This window comes from Manis pentadactyla, chromosome 8 (assembly GCF_030020395.1).
Source record: "Manis pentadactyla isolate mManPen7 chromosome 8, mManPen7.hap1, whole genome shotgun sequence".
Lineage (NCBI taxonomy): Eukaryota > Metazoa > Chordata > Mammalia > Pholidota > Manidae > Manis > Manis pentadactyla.
In genome coordinates, this window is record NC_080026.1 from 93,234,054 (window position 1) to 93,250,327 (window position 16,274).

At 50.7% G+C, this 16,274-nt stretch overlaps 1 protein-coding gene across 10 annotated transcripts in view; it reads left to right on the forward strand.

Annotated features, from left to right (window-relative positions):
- The window catches only part of PALD1 (phosphatase domain containing paladin 1), a 98,468-nt gene that overhangs the window by 71,560 nt on the left and 10,634 nt on the right, over positions 1 to 16,274 (forward strand). For 8 of the 10 annotated variants that reach the window (XM_057505943.1, XM_057505941.1, XM_036928721.2 and 5 more), the window contains 8 exons: positions 1,935 to 2,030; positions 2,462 to 2,590; positions 3,057 to 3,173; positions 3,263 to 3,418; positions 3,722 to 3,904; positions 5,085 to 5,225; positions 5,437 to 5,508; positions 6,851 to 6,991. In XM_057505943.1, the coding sequence (XP_057361926.1) occupies positions 1,935 to 2,030; positions 2,462 to 2,590; positions 3,057 to 3,173; positions 3,263 to 3,418; positions 3,722 to 3,904; positions 5,085 to 5,225; positions 5,437 to 5,508; positions 6,851 to 6,991 (1,035 nt within the window). The remainder of the gene's footprint in view (positions 1 to 1,934; positions 2,031 to 2,461; positions 2,591 to 3,056; positions 3,174 to 3,262; positions 3,419 to 3,721; positions 3,905 to 5,084; positions 5,226 to 5,436; positions 5,509 to 6,850; positions 6,992 to 16,274) is intronic. The other 2 variants (XM_057505947.1, XM_036928724.2) reach the window with 2 other exon arrangements.

Genomic DNA, 16,274 nt, shown 5'->3' on the forward strand with positions numbered 1-16,274 from the left:
AGCAAGGGGAGCTAGAGGAGCCGGACCTCCAGGAAGGACGGATAAGGAAGAGGGGAAGTTTACTTTCCCTAGCCAGGTCCCCTCATTGCTGAATAAACAGAGTGGGGGATGGGGCTGCTAGTGTGGGTGCTGGGGGCCTCTGGATCCAGATACATCCCAGACTGCTCATGGCTTCGCCTGCGAGTAAGTTCCTTGGTGTTTCTTTGGGGTTTGGTCCAGCCAGCTGCTTCTGGAAGAGTGATGGGCTCTGGGCTGTCTGAGCAGCCCTGTCCCTACTCTCCTGGGAGAGGAGGTCAGCTTGACAGTGTTTGCACACAGTGCATGGAAGGAATCTGAAGCCTACAGAGCCTTTTTCTTTAGCACTTTAAAAAAGTATCTTTTAAAAGCAATATTATATTATGGAAAATAGAGAAATCAGAGAAGGGAAAAATATCACCCATAATTCCAGCATACCTGCTCTGAGCATTTTGGGCTGGCTTCCTTCAATTTTTCATGTTTATGATATTCCTGGGTAGGTTGTCCAAGCACCCAGTTTGCATCCTGTTTATTGTGTTCAGCCTTGACTTTCCCACGCCATACCTGCTTGTTGCCAGTGAGATTTACTGACTGTGTAACTGAAGCCTGTCGCATGGTTCAGCCATTGTTGGTCTAACAGGTTAAGAGTGTGGGCTCTGGCCTGACAGCCTGGGTTCCAGACCTGGCTCTGCCACCCACAGGTACATGGGTGCTTAACTGCTCCATGCCTCAGTGTCCCCACTTGTAAAATGGGGCCACTAATAGTAAGCACCCATAGGCTCGTTGTGAGGATTAGGTAAGATGAGATCCATAAAGCACTCAGAAGGGAGCCTGACACAGAGCAGGTGTTTCTGGAATGCCATCTGCCATGGTTTATTACAACTTCTTGTTGGATAGTTGACTTGCTTCCAGTTCCTCCTCAGTGTAAATACTTCTTCATTGAGCTGCTTGATGAAAATGAGGCTTTTGTGTCCTTAGGGTTTTTCCATTAGTCCAGCTTAGGGGGTTGACATCTATGGCCCATGGGCCAAATCCAGCCTGCCACCTGTTCTTTTAAATAAATTTTATGGAACACAGTCTTGCGCATTCACTTATACACCATCTGGGGCTCTCCTATGCTGCAATGGCAGAGTTGAGCAGATGCAACAGAGACTGCAGCCCACAAACTGGAATATTTACCTTCTGGCCTTTTATAGAAGTAAAAGCTTGCTAACCTCTGGCCTAGATTCCCACAGGTGGGATTAAACTTCATTATAGGGCATACCTTTCTTTCTGGCCTCTTTGAATCTCACTTGCCCTCCAAAAGGTGGTACTGACCCAGGAGGAGAACCCTGAGGTCCAAAGGTAGAGACAGGGACCCTTGGGATTCTCCCTGACAGTCCTCTACCCCGAGGATGATGGGCTGGGGTTAGGACACTTGTTTGGGGACCCAGCTCTCTGTGCCATCAGCCTCGTGATTTTGAGCAAATCACTTCATTTCTCTGAACCTCTGTAAAGTAGGGGTAGTCACACAGCCTTCTAGGAGCACTTTGAGGGTTTTCTTGGGCAGGTCACAGTTCTTAAGCAAGGGCCTCTGGTTCAAGGAAAAGTGTTTATATATCTGCTGCTTCAACACAGTTGTGCGTGACCTGCATGGTGGGTGGTGGGGGGCAAAGAGGGGAGCCCCAGCTTATCTCTGGCACAGTCTATGGGAGAGGCAGTCTCTGCACTGAGAACAGTAGTGCCTGGCATAGTGACCAACACCTCTCCCTGCACCACGGATTAACCACAGCAAATGAGGCTGGCAGAACTGTATTATGAAGGGAGAGGTAGATTGTCCTCTGGGCACCTCTGAGGCTTGACTCCTGCACATCTGGGGATGGGGACTGAGGAGCCACATCTTTACTGCCTTGCCCTGCTTCCTGGTCCCCTCCTCTCAGGGAAGTGGCAGCCAGCCCAGTGTCCGGCAGAGGGCGCTGCGGAGCCTGGAGCGATACTTCTACCTGATCCTGTTTAACTACTATCTCCACGAGCAGGTGGGCTTGGGGATGAGTGGACCCATGCCCGCTTCTCCTGGGGTCCCTCCAGTCCTCTCCCCCACAGTGACTGGTGTGGGGTTGGCAGGGAGCCCGTGGAGTGGGGGAGGGGAGTGGGGACGTGTGTGTTGGTTCCAGAGGAAGGTGGGTGTGGAGGAGAAAGGACACCCAGATAGAGGGGTGTCCCCTGAGCAGGCCAGACAGAGGGAGGCCCCACCTCTCTCCCTTGGGACCCTCTCTGTACCTTAGCCAGGGCACCAGGGCCTGAAGGATCTTGCTTCGGATGTTCTGGTCCTTTCTCCCCAGCCCCTCATCCCTGCCCTAGGCCATGAGGGATGTATCTTGGGGCTCTGCCATCACAGGGCAGGCAGGGAGAGTTCAGGATGGCCCTGTGTCCCTGAACTCCTGTCTCTCTCTGCCACGGGCTGCAGTACCCGCTGGCCTTTGCCCTCAGTTTCAGTCGCTGGCTGTGTGCCCATCCTGAGCTGTATCGCCTGCCTGTGACACTGAGCTCAGCGGAGCCTCTGGCCCCCAGGGACCTCCTAGCTGAGGGCTCCCTGGTAAGTGTGGTTGGCTGTCTGGGGAAGTGGGAATGGATGTGGTGTGGCCCTGAGGCTAATAGGCCCTTGATTCCTGAGTTCAGGGTTAAGCATTGTCCATGGGAGGCCAAGGGCTGATGGCCTGTGCGGTGGTAGAATCCTCTTGCGAGTGAAATGGGGTTGTTCTCAGGCCCCAAGAAGCATCTGCAGCGTTAGCTACTATTCTAGACCCCTCTCCTCATTTTCATACCTGAATGCTCTGGGCAAGGAGTTGGGAGACCTGGTTCTGGCACCCTTGCCACAGCTTCTCATCTTTGAACCTCAGCTTCCTCACCTGGAGAGTGAGCTCCATCACTCTGCTCCTTGCCAGGGCACTGATGAGGCTCCAGATGTGCAAAAGTGCTTTGTAAACTTCTGTGTCCCCCTTGGGCCGGGTTCTGAATGCAGTGGGCTCCTGTGGGTCCCAGGCTTGCTGCTCTCCCCACAGGGGGCGGACGATCTCGTCTCCCCAGACGCACTCAGCACTGTTAGAGAGATGGACGTGGCCAACTTCCGGCGGGTGCCCCGCATGCCCATCTACGGCACAGCCCAGCCCAGTGCTAAGGTGACCACCCCAGGGGCCTTGGTCTGCTTGTGGGGTGGGGGCACTGGGAGGGTTGAGCCCTTTCACTGACAGCCCCCTTGTCCCTCCAGGCCTTGGGGAGTATCCTGGCCTACCTGATGGACGCCAAGAGGAAGCTGCATCAGGTCGTGTGGGTCAACCTGAGGGAGGAAGCGGTGCTGGAGTGTGATGGGCACACCCACAGCCTGCGGCAGCCTGGGCCCCCCATGGCTGCCGAGCAGCTTGAGGTGAGGCCCTCCTGCCTTCTACACACCGTACCGTGGGGGCCTTCTGGGGAATTGGCCTGGGAGGGTCCAGAAGGCCCAGTGCTTCTATTGTACAGATGGAGAAACTGAGGTCCCAAGGGGCTGACTCAGGGAGGGCCTGAATCAGGACGCCTCTCTGGCCGCACCCCTGGCTCCGGGGCTGGTTATGACCCCTGAGGCTTAGGGAAGGGGCAGGAATTGGCCCGAAGACTGCAGGCCCTGTCTTTCAGGGCTGGCCTGGAGGCCGCCTCAGTGGCCCGCGTCCTCTGTCCTGCCCGTCCCTAGAACCTGGAGACCCAGCTGAAGGCCCACCTGAGCATGCCTCCCCCAGGCGCAGAGGGCCCACGGACCTCCAGGTTCCAGACGTGCCTCACCACACAGGAGGTCTTCAGCCAGCACCGCAGGGCCTGCCCTGGCCTCATCTACCACCGCATCCCTGTGCCAGACTTCTGCGCCCCCCGAGAGCAGGTGGGGGGCTGTGCAGGCAGGCGGAGGCCTCTGGGCATGAAGAGGTGGTCATCCCCCGCCTCCCCCTGGCCTGGGCATGGCTTCCGGGGGACTGGGAGCTTCTGCAAGATTTCAGATTTGGGCCACTTGGCTTATTCACATCTCTTCCAAGCTTCACATTTGCGTCTGAGTGTGTGTATTTGTGTGTGTGTAGGTATGTGTTGGGTGAGCCTATCCATGGTGTTTGGGGTGAATTTGTGTCTTAGGGGGATGTGTTTGGAGTGGGTGTCATTGTGGAGTGTGTATGTACATGCTAAGTGTGTTTTTAAAGAGTCTGTTGTGTGCATCTTGTCTTTACTGGGAGACATGTGGAGAGTGTGTCTCTTAGGGAGTTGTGTGCTATGGAATGTGTGTGAAGATTTTGAAGAGGGTGTTGCAGAATGCTTGTGTATGACCGAGGGTTTTTGTGTGTGTGGTATCTGTAGGTTTATGTCTTTGTGTCTATGTAGTTTTTTTGTGTCTTTAAGGTACGTGGATACATTTGCATGGCTGTGTGTGCCTGGCACATACTCTATGTGCATCAGTGTGTGTCTGTGTGATCTGTTGGTTGTTTGGGTGACTTGTCTGTCTCTCTGAGGGGCATGGATCTGTGAAGGATGGGGGTGGATGTGTGATGTGCCCATGTGACAGGTGGTGTTGGGCTTGTATTTCCTGCCTCCGGGGGTCTCAGTTCCTGTAGTTTGTCACCCTCTGGTGGACACGAGCTGCAGGGATCAGCTGCGGCCAGAGCCCTGGGACTGCAGACTGGGACCTGGGTTGGGCCCATCTCTGGAGGGCAGCCAGGGGGTTGGTGTGTAGCCCAGGGTACAGCACATGGGAATGGCCCACACATGTGCCTGTTCTGCCTGGTGGAGGGTGGGCCACATGAGCCCCAGGTGTGTGCATGTGTCTGCTCACATATCTGGTCCTGGGGTCAGGGGTTATAACTATCCGTGGGGCTCTGGCTGTTTACACTCACGTGGTCTTGTGAGCTGCAGTGAGTTGAGTGAGAGCATAGGGTGTGAGTCCGACCTGGAGCCTGGCCCTGGGTGAGCACTCCCAGGACGCTTGCAGGGGTTGCCCTTTGGAGGGGTGGGCCACACTGGGAGCTGTGCTGCCAGGAGCACCCACTGACTTGCACCTTGGTGCCCTCTACCCCCAGGATTTTGACCGGCTGCTCGAGGCCCTGCGGGCTGCCCTTGCCAAGGACCCAGGCACTGGCTTCGTGTTCAGCTGCCTCAGCGGCCAGGGCCGGACCACGACTGCCATGGTGGTGGCTGTGCTCACCTTCTGGCACGTCCGAGTATGTGTGACCTGTCATGTGAGGACAGGGGTCTGCCTAGGAAGGGTGGGCACTTGGTCCCTGGGGACACTCGCTGTGGCAGGAGAGTGTGGTCCTGCAGCCCCCTCCCGCTGGTCCTGGGCTGGCAGTCCCTCTGTGCAGGGCTGCTGTATGGGGCAGGGGCGCAGCCTGGACAGAGGTGCTTCCTGTCCCAGCAGCTGTCCTCTCTCAGGGCTTCCCCGAGGTGGGCGAGGAGGAGCTGGTGAGCGTGCCGGATGCCAAATTCACCAAGGGCGAGTTTGAGGTGAGCACACCCTGTGGGGTCCCCAGGGGACACTGGGGGGAGGGGAGAGGGTGAGTCTTGCTGGCAGGTCTGGGGCATCTTTAAAGCTGTCAATGCCATCACCTTTCCCCTCGCCCTATCAGTGCTTCCCTGTGCCCATTCCGCAGACGGACAGGCCAAGGTGCAGGGCAGCTTGGTGCTGGGGCCCTGGCGGGCGGCCGTCAGAAAAGGGATCTGGCTGCTCCCCACCCCTAGTCCTGCTGCTGGGCTGCTGTGTGCCCTGGGGGAGGCCTCTGGCCACCATCTTGCTGGGGTGACTTGACTGCCTCACAGGCACCTGCAGCTGAGCTCTGGCTGGTGACTGTGGTGTGGGGCTGCTGCTTGCCCCACTCCACCCTTTCATTTCAGCCCAGGGCACAGGATGGACAGCTGCTAACATTTCCGGGTTAGCCACCCACTTACTTGTACCTGCCATCTTGTGTACATGTCATCTTCCCAGACACCTTGCAAGTAGGGGGCAGTGTCCCCATCTGACAGATGGGGAATGTGGAACTCAGATTTGGCACCTGGCTGCTGTGGTCAGTATCTACCTGGCCAACCTCGCTGCGTGTGCCTACCTGCCCTCCAGTCCTGCCACCCTGGCCTCCATGCAGTCCCCTAAATTCAATTTGCCAGGCCCTTTAAGCCTCTGGGTCTTTGCATATGCTGTTCTCTCTCCCTGGACCTCTTTTTCTTCCCCTAGCTGATTCCTTTCTAAAATTTTTTTTTATTGTGGTAAAATATACATATCATAGAATTTATCATTTTAACTATCTGTAAGTATGCAGTTCTGGGGCATTAAATACACTCACATTGTTCAGCCATCACTGCCACGCTCCTCCAGAGCATCCCAGACTGACCATACCCATCAAACACTAGCTCTCCATTCATCCCTGCCCCCAGCCCGGGTAGCCACTGTCCTGCCTTCTGTCTCACGCCTTTGATCCTCCCACATACCTCCTGTAAGTGGACTCATGCAGCATTTGTCCTTCGGTGTCTGGCTGCTTTCACTTGGCGTGTCTTCAAGGCTCATCCAGGCTGAGCATGGATCAGAAATCCCTTGCTTTTTAAGGGTGAACAATATGCCATTGTAGTTAAATACCACATTTTTTAAATCCTTCCAGCCACTTAGTTTATTGTCACCTTTTGGACCTTGTGAATATTGCTGCTATGAACATGGATGAGCATGAATGGTTTTAGTTCTCCACACCCGTCAGCACTGAGTGTTCCCAGGGTGTCCCCTGGGGTGGGGTGAGACTTTTGCTGGTGGTAGAGGCCCCCTGCCCGCCCTGGTTTTCCCTCTCATCCCATCCCCTGACGCCAGGTGGTGATGAAGGTGGTGCAGCTGCTGCCTGAGGGGCTCTGCGTGAAGAAGGAGGTAGATGCCGCCCTGGACACCGTCAGTGAGACCATGACACCCATGCATTACCACCTTCGGGAGATCATTATCTGCACCTGCCGCCAGGTGAGTGCCACCCCTGCCCAGGCGCCCCGCTGCATGCATGGCCCAGGGGTGTCAGGTTGCTGGAGGTCCCGTGGGGACCCTCATCAGTTCTCGGTTACTGCTTCACCTCCTGGAAATCAAAGTAATTGTGCCAGCCCCAACTCCTGGCTTGATTCTGGAGTGCTTAGTGGGGCGTATGCAGGGTGATGTTCAGGGCGATTCACAGCTGCTGCAGCTCTCGGGCTGGTCCAGGATGTGGCCAATCAGAACGAAACACCGGGTCCTCAACCCCTGTGGTGCCAGGTGTTAACCTAACAGTTTCTGGGCCATGGGGGCCCTGAGGGTCCTGGGCAGGAGTCAGATGTGTGGATGGGGCCATTCCAGGGTCTTGGAGAGTAACTTTTAACAACTGGCAAGGAAGCCGTTTCAACATCTGAAGCTGCCTGATTGCCAACTGAGGACCTATGTCTGCACTGCCTAGGGGCTGGGACTGGCCCCCAGGTTGACTTATGAGTCAGAAATTATTTTTGAATAACTCATTAAATTACAAAAATCAAAGGTTTCTGTAAAATTCCAGATTTCATGTAAAACTCCGGGATTTCAGCCTATCTAGAAAAAATGTGCCCTCTAGTCAGTTGGTCTCCAGGCTCTGTCATGCTCAGCGGTTCTGGCCCTGTCATGTGACCCGCCATTACCTTCGGGTAACCAGCTCACCCACCCCCATTCCAAAGGCCAGGATGGTGCTGACCTCTGCAGTGGGAGGATGGAGATCCCTGAACCCCACGCAGGGGGCGCCCTGGTGGTGGTGGTGGGGGTTCTTGCTGAAGCAAGATGTAGTCATTCCCCGGTATGGCCACCAGGTGGCCCCAGAAAGCTGAGCTTGGGCCAAACTAAAAGGGGCGAAGAGAAAAGGGGCAGTAGACACTCTTGAGTTCAGTCCTTCTGATCCTGGCTGCAACAGTAGATTCTCCTTGGGAGCTTTAAAACGTGCCCATGCCTGAGCTCCATCTCCAGCGTCTGACTTAGTTGGTCTGGTACGGGTGAGGGGTGTGGGGCTCTGGGGCATGGGTCTTTTACAAAAGTTCCTTAGATGATGATAATACACAGTCAAGGTTGAAACCACTACTCCAAGCAAGGGTCTCCAACGTCAGTGGGCTTCAGGCTCACCTGGAGGGCTTGGTAAAATGCACGTCCCTGGGCCCTAGCCCTGAGTTTCTGATTCTGTAGGTCTGGCTGTCTGGCAAGCCCCTAGATGATGCTGATACTGGTCCGGGGCCGCATTGGGTGTCTTGTGGCTATAGCATCCCACCCTCTTGCTGTCTTTCCTGTAACAGTTTTATTGAGATATAATTCATACACACACAAATCATTTTTTAAGGTCCAATTTTATGGTTTTTAGTACATGCACAGAGTTGTATAGCCATCACCACAGTCAAGTTTAGAACATTTTTATCCTTTCCCCCAAAGAAGCCTCACACCTATTAGCAGTCATTCCCCATCCCTCTAGCCCTAGACAGCCACTAATTTACTTTCTGCCTCTATAGATTTGCCAATTCTGACATTACATATAAGTGGAATCATGTGAATATGTCTTTTGAGTTCAGCATCCTTCACTTAGCTTAATATTTTCAGGGTTCATCCATATTGTAACACGTATCAGTATTTTATTCCTTGTCATAACTGAGTGATACTCTACTGTATGGAGATAGCACATTTTGTTTATTCATTTGTCAATTAATAGACATTTGGGTTGTTTCCAGCTTTTGACTGTTGTGAGTATAATGCTGTCATGGGCATTCATGTACAGGTTTCTGTGTGGACATGTTTTTAGTTCTCTTGGGTATATATACCTAGGAGTGGGATTGCTGAGTCATGTGGTAACTCTGTTTAATTTTCTGAGGATCTGCCAAAATGTTTTCCAAAGTGGTTGCACCACTTTATATTCCTGCCAGCAGTGTATGAAGGTTCCATTTTCCCCACCTTCTGCCTAAGCTGGTGATTGTCCTTTTTGATTCTAGTACTTCTACTGAATGTGAAGTGATATTTTGTCATGGTTTCATTTATTTTCCCTTTGACTAATGATGTTGAACATCTTTTCATGAGCTTATCGGCCATTTGTCTATCTTCCTTGGAGAATTCTCTTCAGATCCTTTGCCTATTTTTTTTTTGTCTTTTTATTGTTGAATTATAGTTTTTTATATATTTTAAATATTCTTATATATTTTAGATATAAGTCTCTTATCAGATATGTGATTTACAAATTTTTTCTCCAGTGACAGGGATTAAAATTCTTTAGGTTATCTTTATTTTCTTGATGGTGTTCTGTGATGCATGGAAATTCTAAATTTTGATGATGTCCAGCTTACCCATTTTCTAGGTTGTTGCTTGTACTTTTGGTGTAATGCCTATCCAAGGTCATGAGGATTTACCTTTGTCTTCTTCTAGGAGTTTTATAGTTATAACTCTTACATTTAGTCTCTGATCCATCTTGAGTTAATTTTTATATATGCTGTGAGGTAGGGTAAGGATCCAACTCGTTGATTTGCTTGTAGATAACCAGTTGTTCCAGCATCATTTGTTTTAAAGACAACTCTTTCCCCCATTGAATTCTCTTAACACCCTTAAAAAAATCAATTGACTGTAAATATGGGGGTTTATTTCTGAACTTTGATTCTATTCCATTTTCTGTTCCATCTATTCTGTGCCAAGCCTACCCTGTCTTAGTTACTATAGCATTGTAGTGAGTTTTGAAATTAGAAAGTGTGAGTTCTCCAACTAGAATTTCTTTTTTGGAATTTTATTTTTTGCTACTCTGGGTCCCTTGCATTTCCATGTGAATTTGAGGATTAGCTCGGTAATTTCTGAAAAGAAACAGCTTTTCAGATAGGGATTGTATTGATTGTGTAGATCAATTTAGGGAGTACTGCCTTCTTAACAATAGCTACTCTTTTGATCCATGAACAGGAGACATCTTTCCATTTATAAAGGTCTTCTTTAATTTCTTACATGGTGTTCTGTATTTTCCAGAGTATATGTTTTATACTTATTTTGTTAAATTTATTCCTAAGTATTTCATTGTTTTTATGCTATTACAAGTGAAATTGGTTTCTTTATTTCACTTGTAGTTTGTTCATTGCTACTATGTAGAAATACAATTGATATTTGTACATTGATCTTCTATCTTGCAACCTTGCTTTTTTTTAGTAAGTTTTTACTTTTTCCTTAGAATTTTCTATATACAAGATCATGTCATCTGCAAGCAGAGATAGTTCTACTTCTTCCTTTTGAATGTAGACAATGTTTGCTTAGTTTTCTTCCTTAATTGCCCTGGGTAGGTCCACTAGAACAATGTTGAATAGAAGTGGTAAGAGCAGACATGCTTGTCTTGTTTCTGATCTTAGGGGGAAAGCTTTCTGGTGTCCACCATTAGGCGTGACGTTAGCTGTGGCTTTTTCATAGACACCCTTTGTCAGCTTGTGGAAGCTCCCTTAAATTCCTAGTTTATTGAGTGCTTTTTTTCAGGAGGAGGTGTTGAATGTTGTCAAATGCTTTTTCTGCATCTGTTGAGATGATGATACGGGTTTTGCCTGTGTTTTATTGCTATGGTATGTTATTTTAATTGATTAGGATGTTAAACTGACCGTGCATTCCTGGGAATCCCGCTTGGTTATGGTTTATTATCTTTTTAATATATTTGGCTTATTAAGGATTTCTGTATTGGATGTAAGAGATACCGATTTGTAATTTTCTTATGATGCCTTTGGTTTGGCATTAGGGTCATACTGGCCTCATAAAATGTTATTCTTGCACTTTTACAGATGGGGAGAATAAAACCTAGAGAGGGAGAGAGGGCAGCACAAGTGTATTAGCTTGGGTTAGCATAACAAAATACCACAGGCTGCTCAGACAACAGAAATCTATTTTCTCACAGTTCCCAAGGCTGGGGAGTCCAAGGTCGACACTATGGCTGATGAGTTTCTGGTGAGGGCTCTCTTCCAGGCTTGCACACAGCCGCCTTCTTGCTCTGTCCTCTCACAGCCTTTCTTCGGCTTGTGTGCCTAGGCAGAGAGAGGGGGAGGCAGTGTCTCTGTGGTATCTTTTTTTATAAGGACCTCTAATCTTTGAGGTCATCTAATCATAGACTCCTGGAAGTGCTGTTAGAGAACAAAGAACTAAACGTGACCTCAATCCCAGTGGCTGGGATTTCACAGACCAATTTTAAAAATGGAGGAACTTTCTAGGGTTGCCATTGTGTAACCTTGTTAAATGTGTCCATTTTAAAGAAAGAAGCAAAAATTTAAAAACCCAATTACCAGCTAATTATGGTTGGCATTTCATAAAAGAAAGGATATTTCAGTACCAGAAAAGAGAATGGATGTTATCTCAGAATAGAGAGTAGTCCTTGAAAAGATGTATATTTCTAAATTCCTGTGGACCTCTGTAACTGGTATGGACCTGGATCAAAGAATCACAACTTTTGGTGACCAGGCCACTATGTGCTTTAGCTAGAAAAGTAGAATGCCTTCCCCAAGGGCTCTCTGTGCTTGATCTGGCCTGGCTGGACCCAGAGCCTGTGTCCTGCCTGAGGTCAGGGTGACCTGAGATTTCACAGTTGCCACAAGATTAGAAGAGGCCTCCGGCCAGCTCAGTGTGTGTGTGTGTGTGTGTGTGTGTGTGTGTGTGTGTGTGTGTACCTTGGAGTGGACTGTCGGGCAGACTGGTGGAAGGAATGCGGATGTGGGAGGTGGAGAGAGCTGGATTCCAACAGGGCCATCTGAGAGGGCCGTCCTCTCTGACCACCTGTGGCCCCATCTGCCAGGCTGGACCAGTGCCACTTCCTGGCAGGGCAGTTGTGCAAAGGATTAGAATTCCAGGGTGTGGCTGGTGCACAGGAAATGCTCAGCCAGAGTGTCTTGTGATGGTCCTGTTGCTTCAAAGCCACTGTAGAGACCTTTTGATTTTAGGGCTAATGGGACTTAGCATCTGCCTCCGCTGTTTGCAGGTGAGCGGGAGGGGCCCATGTGAGTTGGTGGCAGAGCAGGGATGAGAGGCAAAGACCCTCACTCCCAACCCTGAGCCCTTCCTGTGGCCACATTGCTCTGGACCTGAGGAACTCAGTCCCTGTTGCTGTATTGGGCTGAAGCTCCAGAAAGCCAGCTCCTTCCTTTACCCTTTCCCTCTGATGGACTGACTCTTCCAGAAATCGGCAGCTGTGTCTCACCTCGGTATCTGGCTGTTTGTTTAAACCCCTGCCCTCTGGCTTCAAATTGGAAGTCTCCAGGTGATCTCCAGCAGAGCCTGCAGCTGTCTGCCTAGAGCAGGCCAAGGTGTTGCGTGTGCAGGAGATGCTAGGTAGCCTGGTTGGAGGGCCCCCAGAACCGCTGACCAGGAATGGACCTGAGCCCAGGCTCAGGCGGGGATTCACCACCTACATTCGCTCCACTTGCCAGGGACCATTCCAGGCCTGTCCACATCTGCCCTCTAAATTTTTCGTTCTGGGAGTCCACAGCCTTGGGATTTGATTCTGAATGCTCAATGGTATGTGACTTCTCAACTTTCTGCCCTGTACCCACCAGAGTCCCCAAACAATGAATTTTCCTTCGCTGGCCCCAGCCAGGTCCAGCCGTCAGCTTACACCTTAATAATCAGTAATTAAGAAAACAGTTCCTGGAACTTGGCACATATGCTTCTTCCAGCAGTAAAACCATTTCAGAGTCCTTGGCAGAGAAGAACGGGAGGATCTGGACGTTTGGAGGTCACTTCTCTGTTATGGATCAGAAAGGAGGGCCCAGACTGTGCGCAAATCCCCATCTGCATGGTGAAGTCACACAACAGGATGAGGACTGTTTGTTTATAGCTTGCTTGTTGTTATAAGGACAATATTAGACCATTACCAAAACTTTAGTTCAGGGAGAGAAGACATCTCCCAGGGACTCCCAGAAACGGTTCCATTTTTGCCTTTTTCTCTCTGGCCTTTGCATGTGCTTTCTGTCATGGACGTACTTGCAGTGTGCACACAGGCTAGCCCGCTTTACACAGATGACAGTCGTACTGTTAAACATTTGCTCAGTGGCACGTGCTTGCTGAACCACCTATTCTGTGGTAGCCCACGTCGGGGGCTAGACCAGTGGATGTAACTTCACTGAGCTTATGTTCTAGTTGAACAAGGAGAGGCAAATTAATAAATAGTGTCAGCCCCTGGACACGTTATCCTCTTTGCTGAAGAGCCTTTATATCATTATATTTAGTGCTCACATAATATGAAGAATGGAGGTGCCCCAGTGTCACCTGCTGTTCCTATGGAGGTGGCCCATCAGCTGGCTTCCTGTTCTGTGGGCAGGAGATCATACGGCGAACAGCACAGTGCCTGGTGTCCTTTCATCTGGGTGGATAATTTCTATAGGTCGATTCTTAGAAGTAGGATTACTGAATGAGTTGAAGCGTAGACAGTTATTCTTTTTTAAAATTATTTTGGAAAATTTCAAACAAAATTTCAAAGTAGGGAGAATAATTTCATGAGCCCTGTGTGCCCACCTCCCAGCTGCAGGAATTACCAACCAGGGCTAGTTTCACTTCATCTAAAGCCCTTCCACCCCCCTCCCCCACAACTGGACTATTTTGAAATAAGCTCAGACCTCATATTACTTCCTCTGTAAATTTCAGCACATACCTTAAGGGAGAGGGGGGATCCTTTATAAAAGATCATCATACACCATTTTCATGACACCTGAAACAGCAGTAATTTCGTGTCGTCTGGTACCCAGTCAGTGTTTGATTTTCCACTGGTCTCATGAAGCCTTTGTGCTGGTGGCTCAGGATTCGCCTGAGATCCACAGATCACATTTGGGTGATGGGTCCTTAGTCTCACTGACTCTAGAACAGCTCCCCTTTGTCACCTCAGGTGTATTGTATATGTCCTGCTGGACATCTCACAGCTTGGTTCTCGTTAGCTGCACCCTGGTTTTGTTGTGCCTGTGTCACAGTCCCTCGCTGCTGTGAATGAGGAGAGTCAGGGGCTGATCAGATGGGCTTGTGTTTCGCCGGCACAGTTGTGGGTGGTACGGTATTGCCGCCACGGGGCCTCAGAAGGTTCTATAGCCTCTCTTGCAACCTGGCGTCACTGGTGCTCACCCCATGGGTTCCTTATTTCATTGGGGTCTGCACAATGGAGTTATGCTGCTTCTCTCAGGCCCTCTGCGTTAATTAACTGCAGTGCCTTCAGAAAGAGACTTCCCTGAGGTGCAGTGGGCAGGATGGCAGGGCCGGTGCTTGCTTTTTCTTTTGATTTCCCCATCTTCAGAGGAGGCTAGGGAGGCACTTCTCTAAGGTAGAGGGAATGGATACTGGGTTTGAGCCCAGACTTGGATGGGGCTAGAGTCTGCTGGGGGTCTGGGTAAGCAGGGTGGAGGTGGGCTAGGAGAAGGAACATGGAGGGGCTCATGAGGGGGAGGCTGGGAGTTGCTAGAGGCTAGGGGACCCAGCCACCATGTGTCCTAACAGCTGTTCAGCCGACTCAGAACCAGCCTGAGAGGGACCCACACCAGGCTGTACATTCACACTGACAACTCGGCTGAATTCTCACTCCTGCCCGTGCCTGATGAAGGGCAGGCTGTACCATTACCTCTGTACATATTTCAGATTTGCATTTAAAGAAGAAAGGCACTGGAGTTGCCCAGGTACACACAGCTGGATGGCAGGAGGAGAGTGAGACCCCAGAGCCCGACTCCCAGATCAGACAGTCTCCATCATACCACACTGCTTCCCAAGGAGGAGGCAGTTGCACTTCCCCTGCTCTCCTCAAGCCCTGCTTGGGGAGAAATAAGAAGCAGAAGCCATGATCCTTGCCCTTGTACTTCCAGCCGAGTAGGGGGAGGCCTGAGGACCAGTGCACATCTCAGACATGGGTCCTGGGTACAGAGAGGGACTGGGACCAAACCTGCACACAGGTCCTGTGGGGACGGAGCTCCCCTGGGGCGACACTACTGCCACCCCTCCTTGCCCGACCTGCACACACGTCCTGTGGGGACGGAGCTCCCCTGGGGCGACAGTCCCGGCGCCCCTCCCCACCTGTCTCTGCCTGCCAGCCTTCTGGACTGTAGCCCCATGATGTCTCCTCTGTTCTCTAGGATGGCATTGGTGAGGTCAGGTCGGGGCCTGATCTCCTTATGTGTGAGGGGGCCAGAATGCTCAGGGCATTTAAGAAACTGCCTCAAAAAGGAAAAAGAAAGAGGAAACCCTTTGAACTAAGCCACTCCTTGACACTGGGATTGAGATGAGAAGACGGCCCAGGCTGAGGAGAATCCAGTGGCCCCCAGCCCACACTGGGGCCACCATCTGGTGAATTAGTTGTTTCCTGTGGGGTCTGGGAAGGGAAAATACTTATGACAGAAACCAAGGTCAGGGCTCCTGGAGGAGCCCTGCTAGAATCATTAATGCCAGGGGCACTTTTCCTCAGCTTTGGCTGGTGACATTAGTTCTTACTGTTTGTATTTAAAACAGTCTAAGGTGTCTCTTGTCTGTCCCTTCAGAAAGAGTTTGAAGAAAAGCTGAGGTGAAGGTAGCCACCCAGAGAAATAAAATGGCTTTTGGTCTCAAGTTGAGATGCATTTATAAAGTCTGTAGCTCTTTAGCATGAAACAGTGATTTTTGCCTTTTGTAAGAACTTACCTTTGTGAGGAGGTGAGGACAGGTTTTATTAGACCCATTTTACTGAGGAAGATACTGAGGCACTGTGACCATCAGGAGGCAGGACCAGAACCTGTCTTCCAACTCCTCGGCCTGTGTCTTTTCCCTCCACCTGGTGGCCGTGACCCAGAGGGCAACTGTGTTGTAGACAGAGGGAGGGTCGGCAGGGAGGCCAGCAGCCCTACGGCCTGCATTGCCTGGCTTAGTGCAGATAGCTGAGAAGTCAGAGATCCAGCTCAGTGCCCCAAAGACTAAGGTTGTTATCTTAAAAAAATAGCGATATACCTCTTATCTCTGAGCCCCAGGTGGGGTCTCTCTCAGTCTCTCTAAGGGTCTGGCTTGGCCAGAGTCATTCCCTGGAGACCTCATTCCGGCCGGTGATGTGTCTCCAGAGCCTGGGCCATGTAACTACAGTGGACCTGGAATGCTATGAGCTGTCACATAAAATATGATGAAGGAAAGGCTTGCTTCCCGAGGCTCTTTCACACCCAGCCCAAAATAGAGCCAGTGGGTAGGTGAGTGGCTGCCAGAATGGAGCGTGTGTGTGTGTACAGGGCACATGTTCTCAGTAACTGAGACCTCTCTTGCTTCCCTTCCTTTCCGTTGTTTGGCTGAGCTG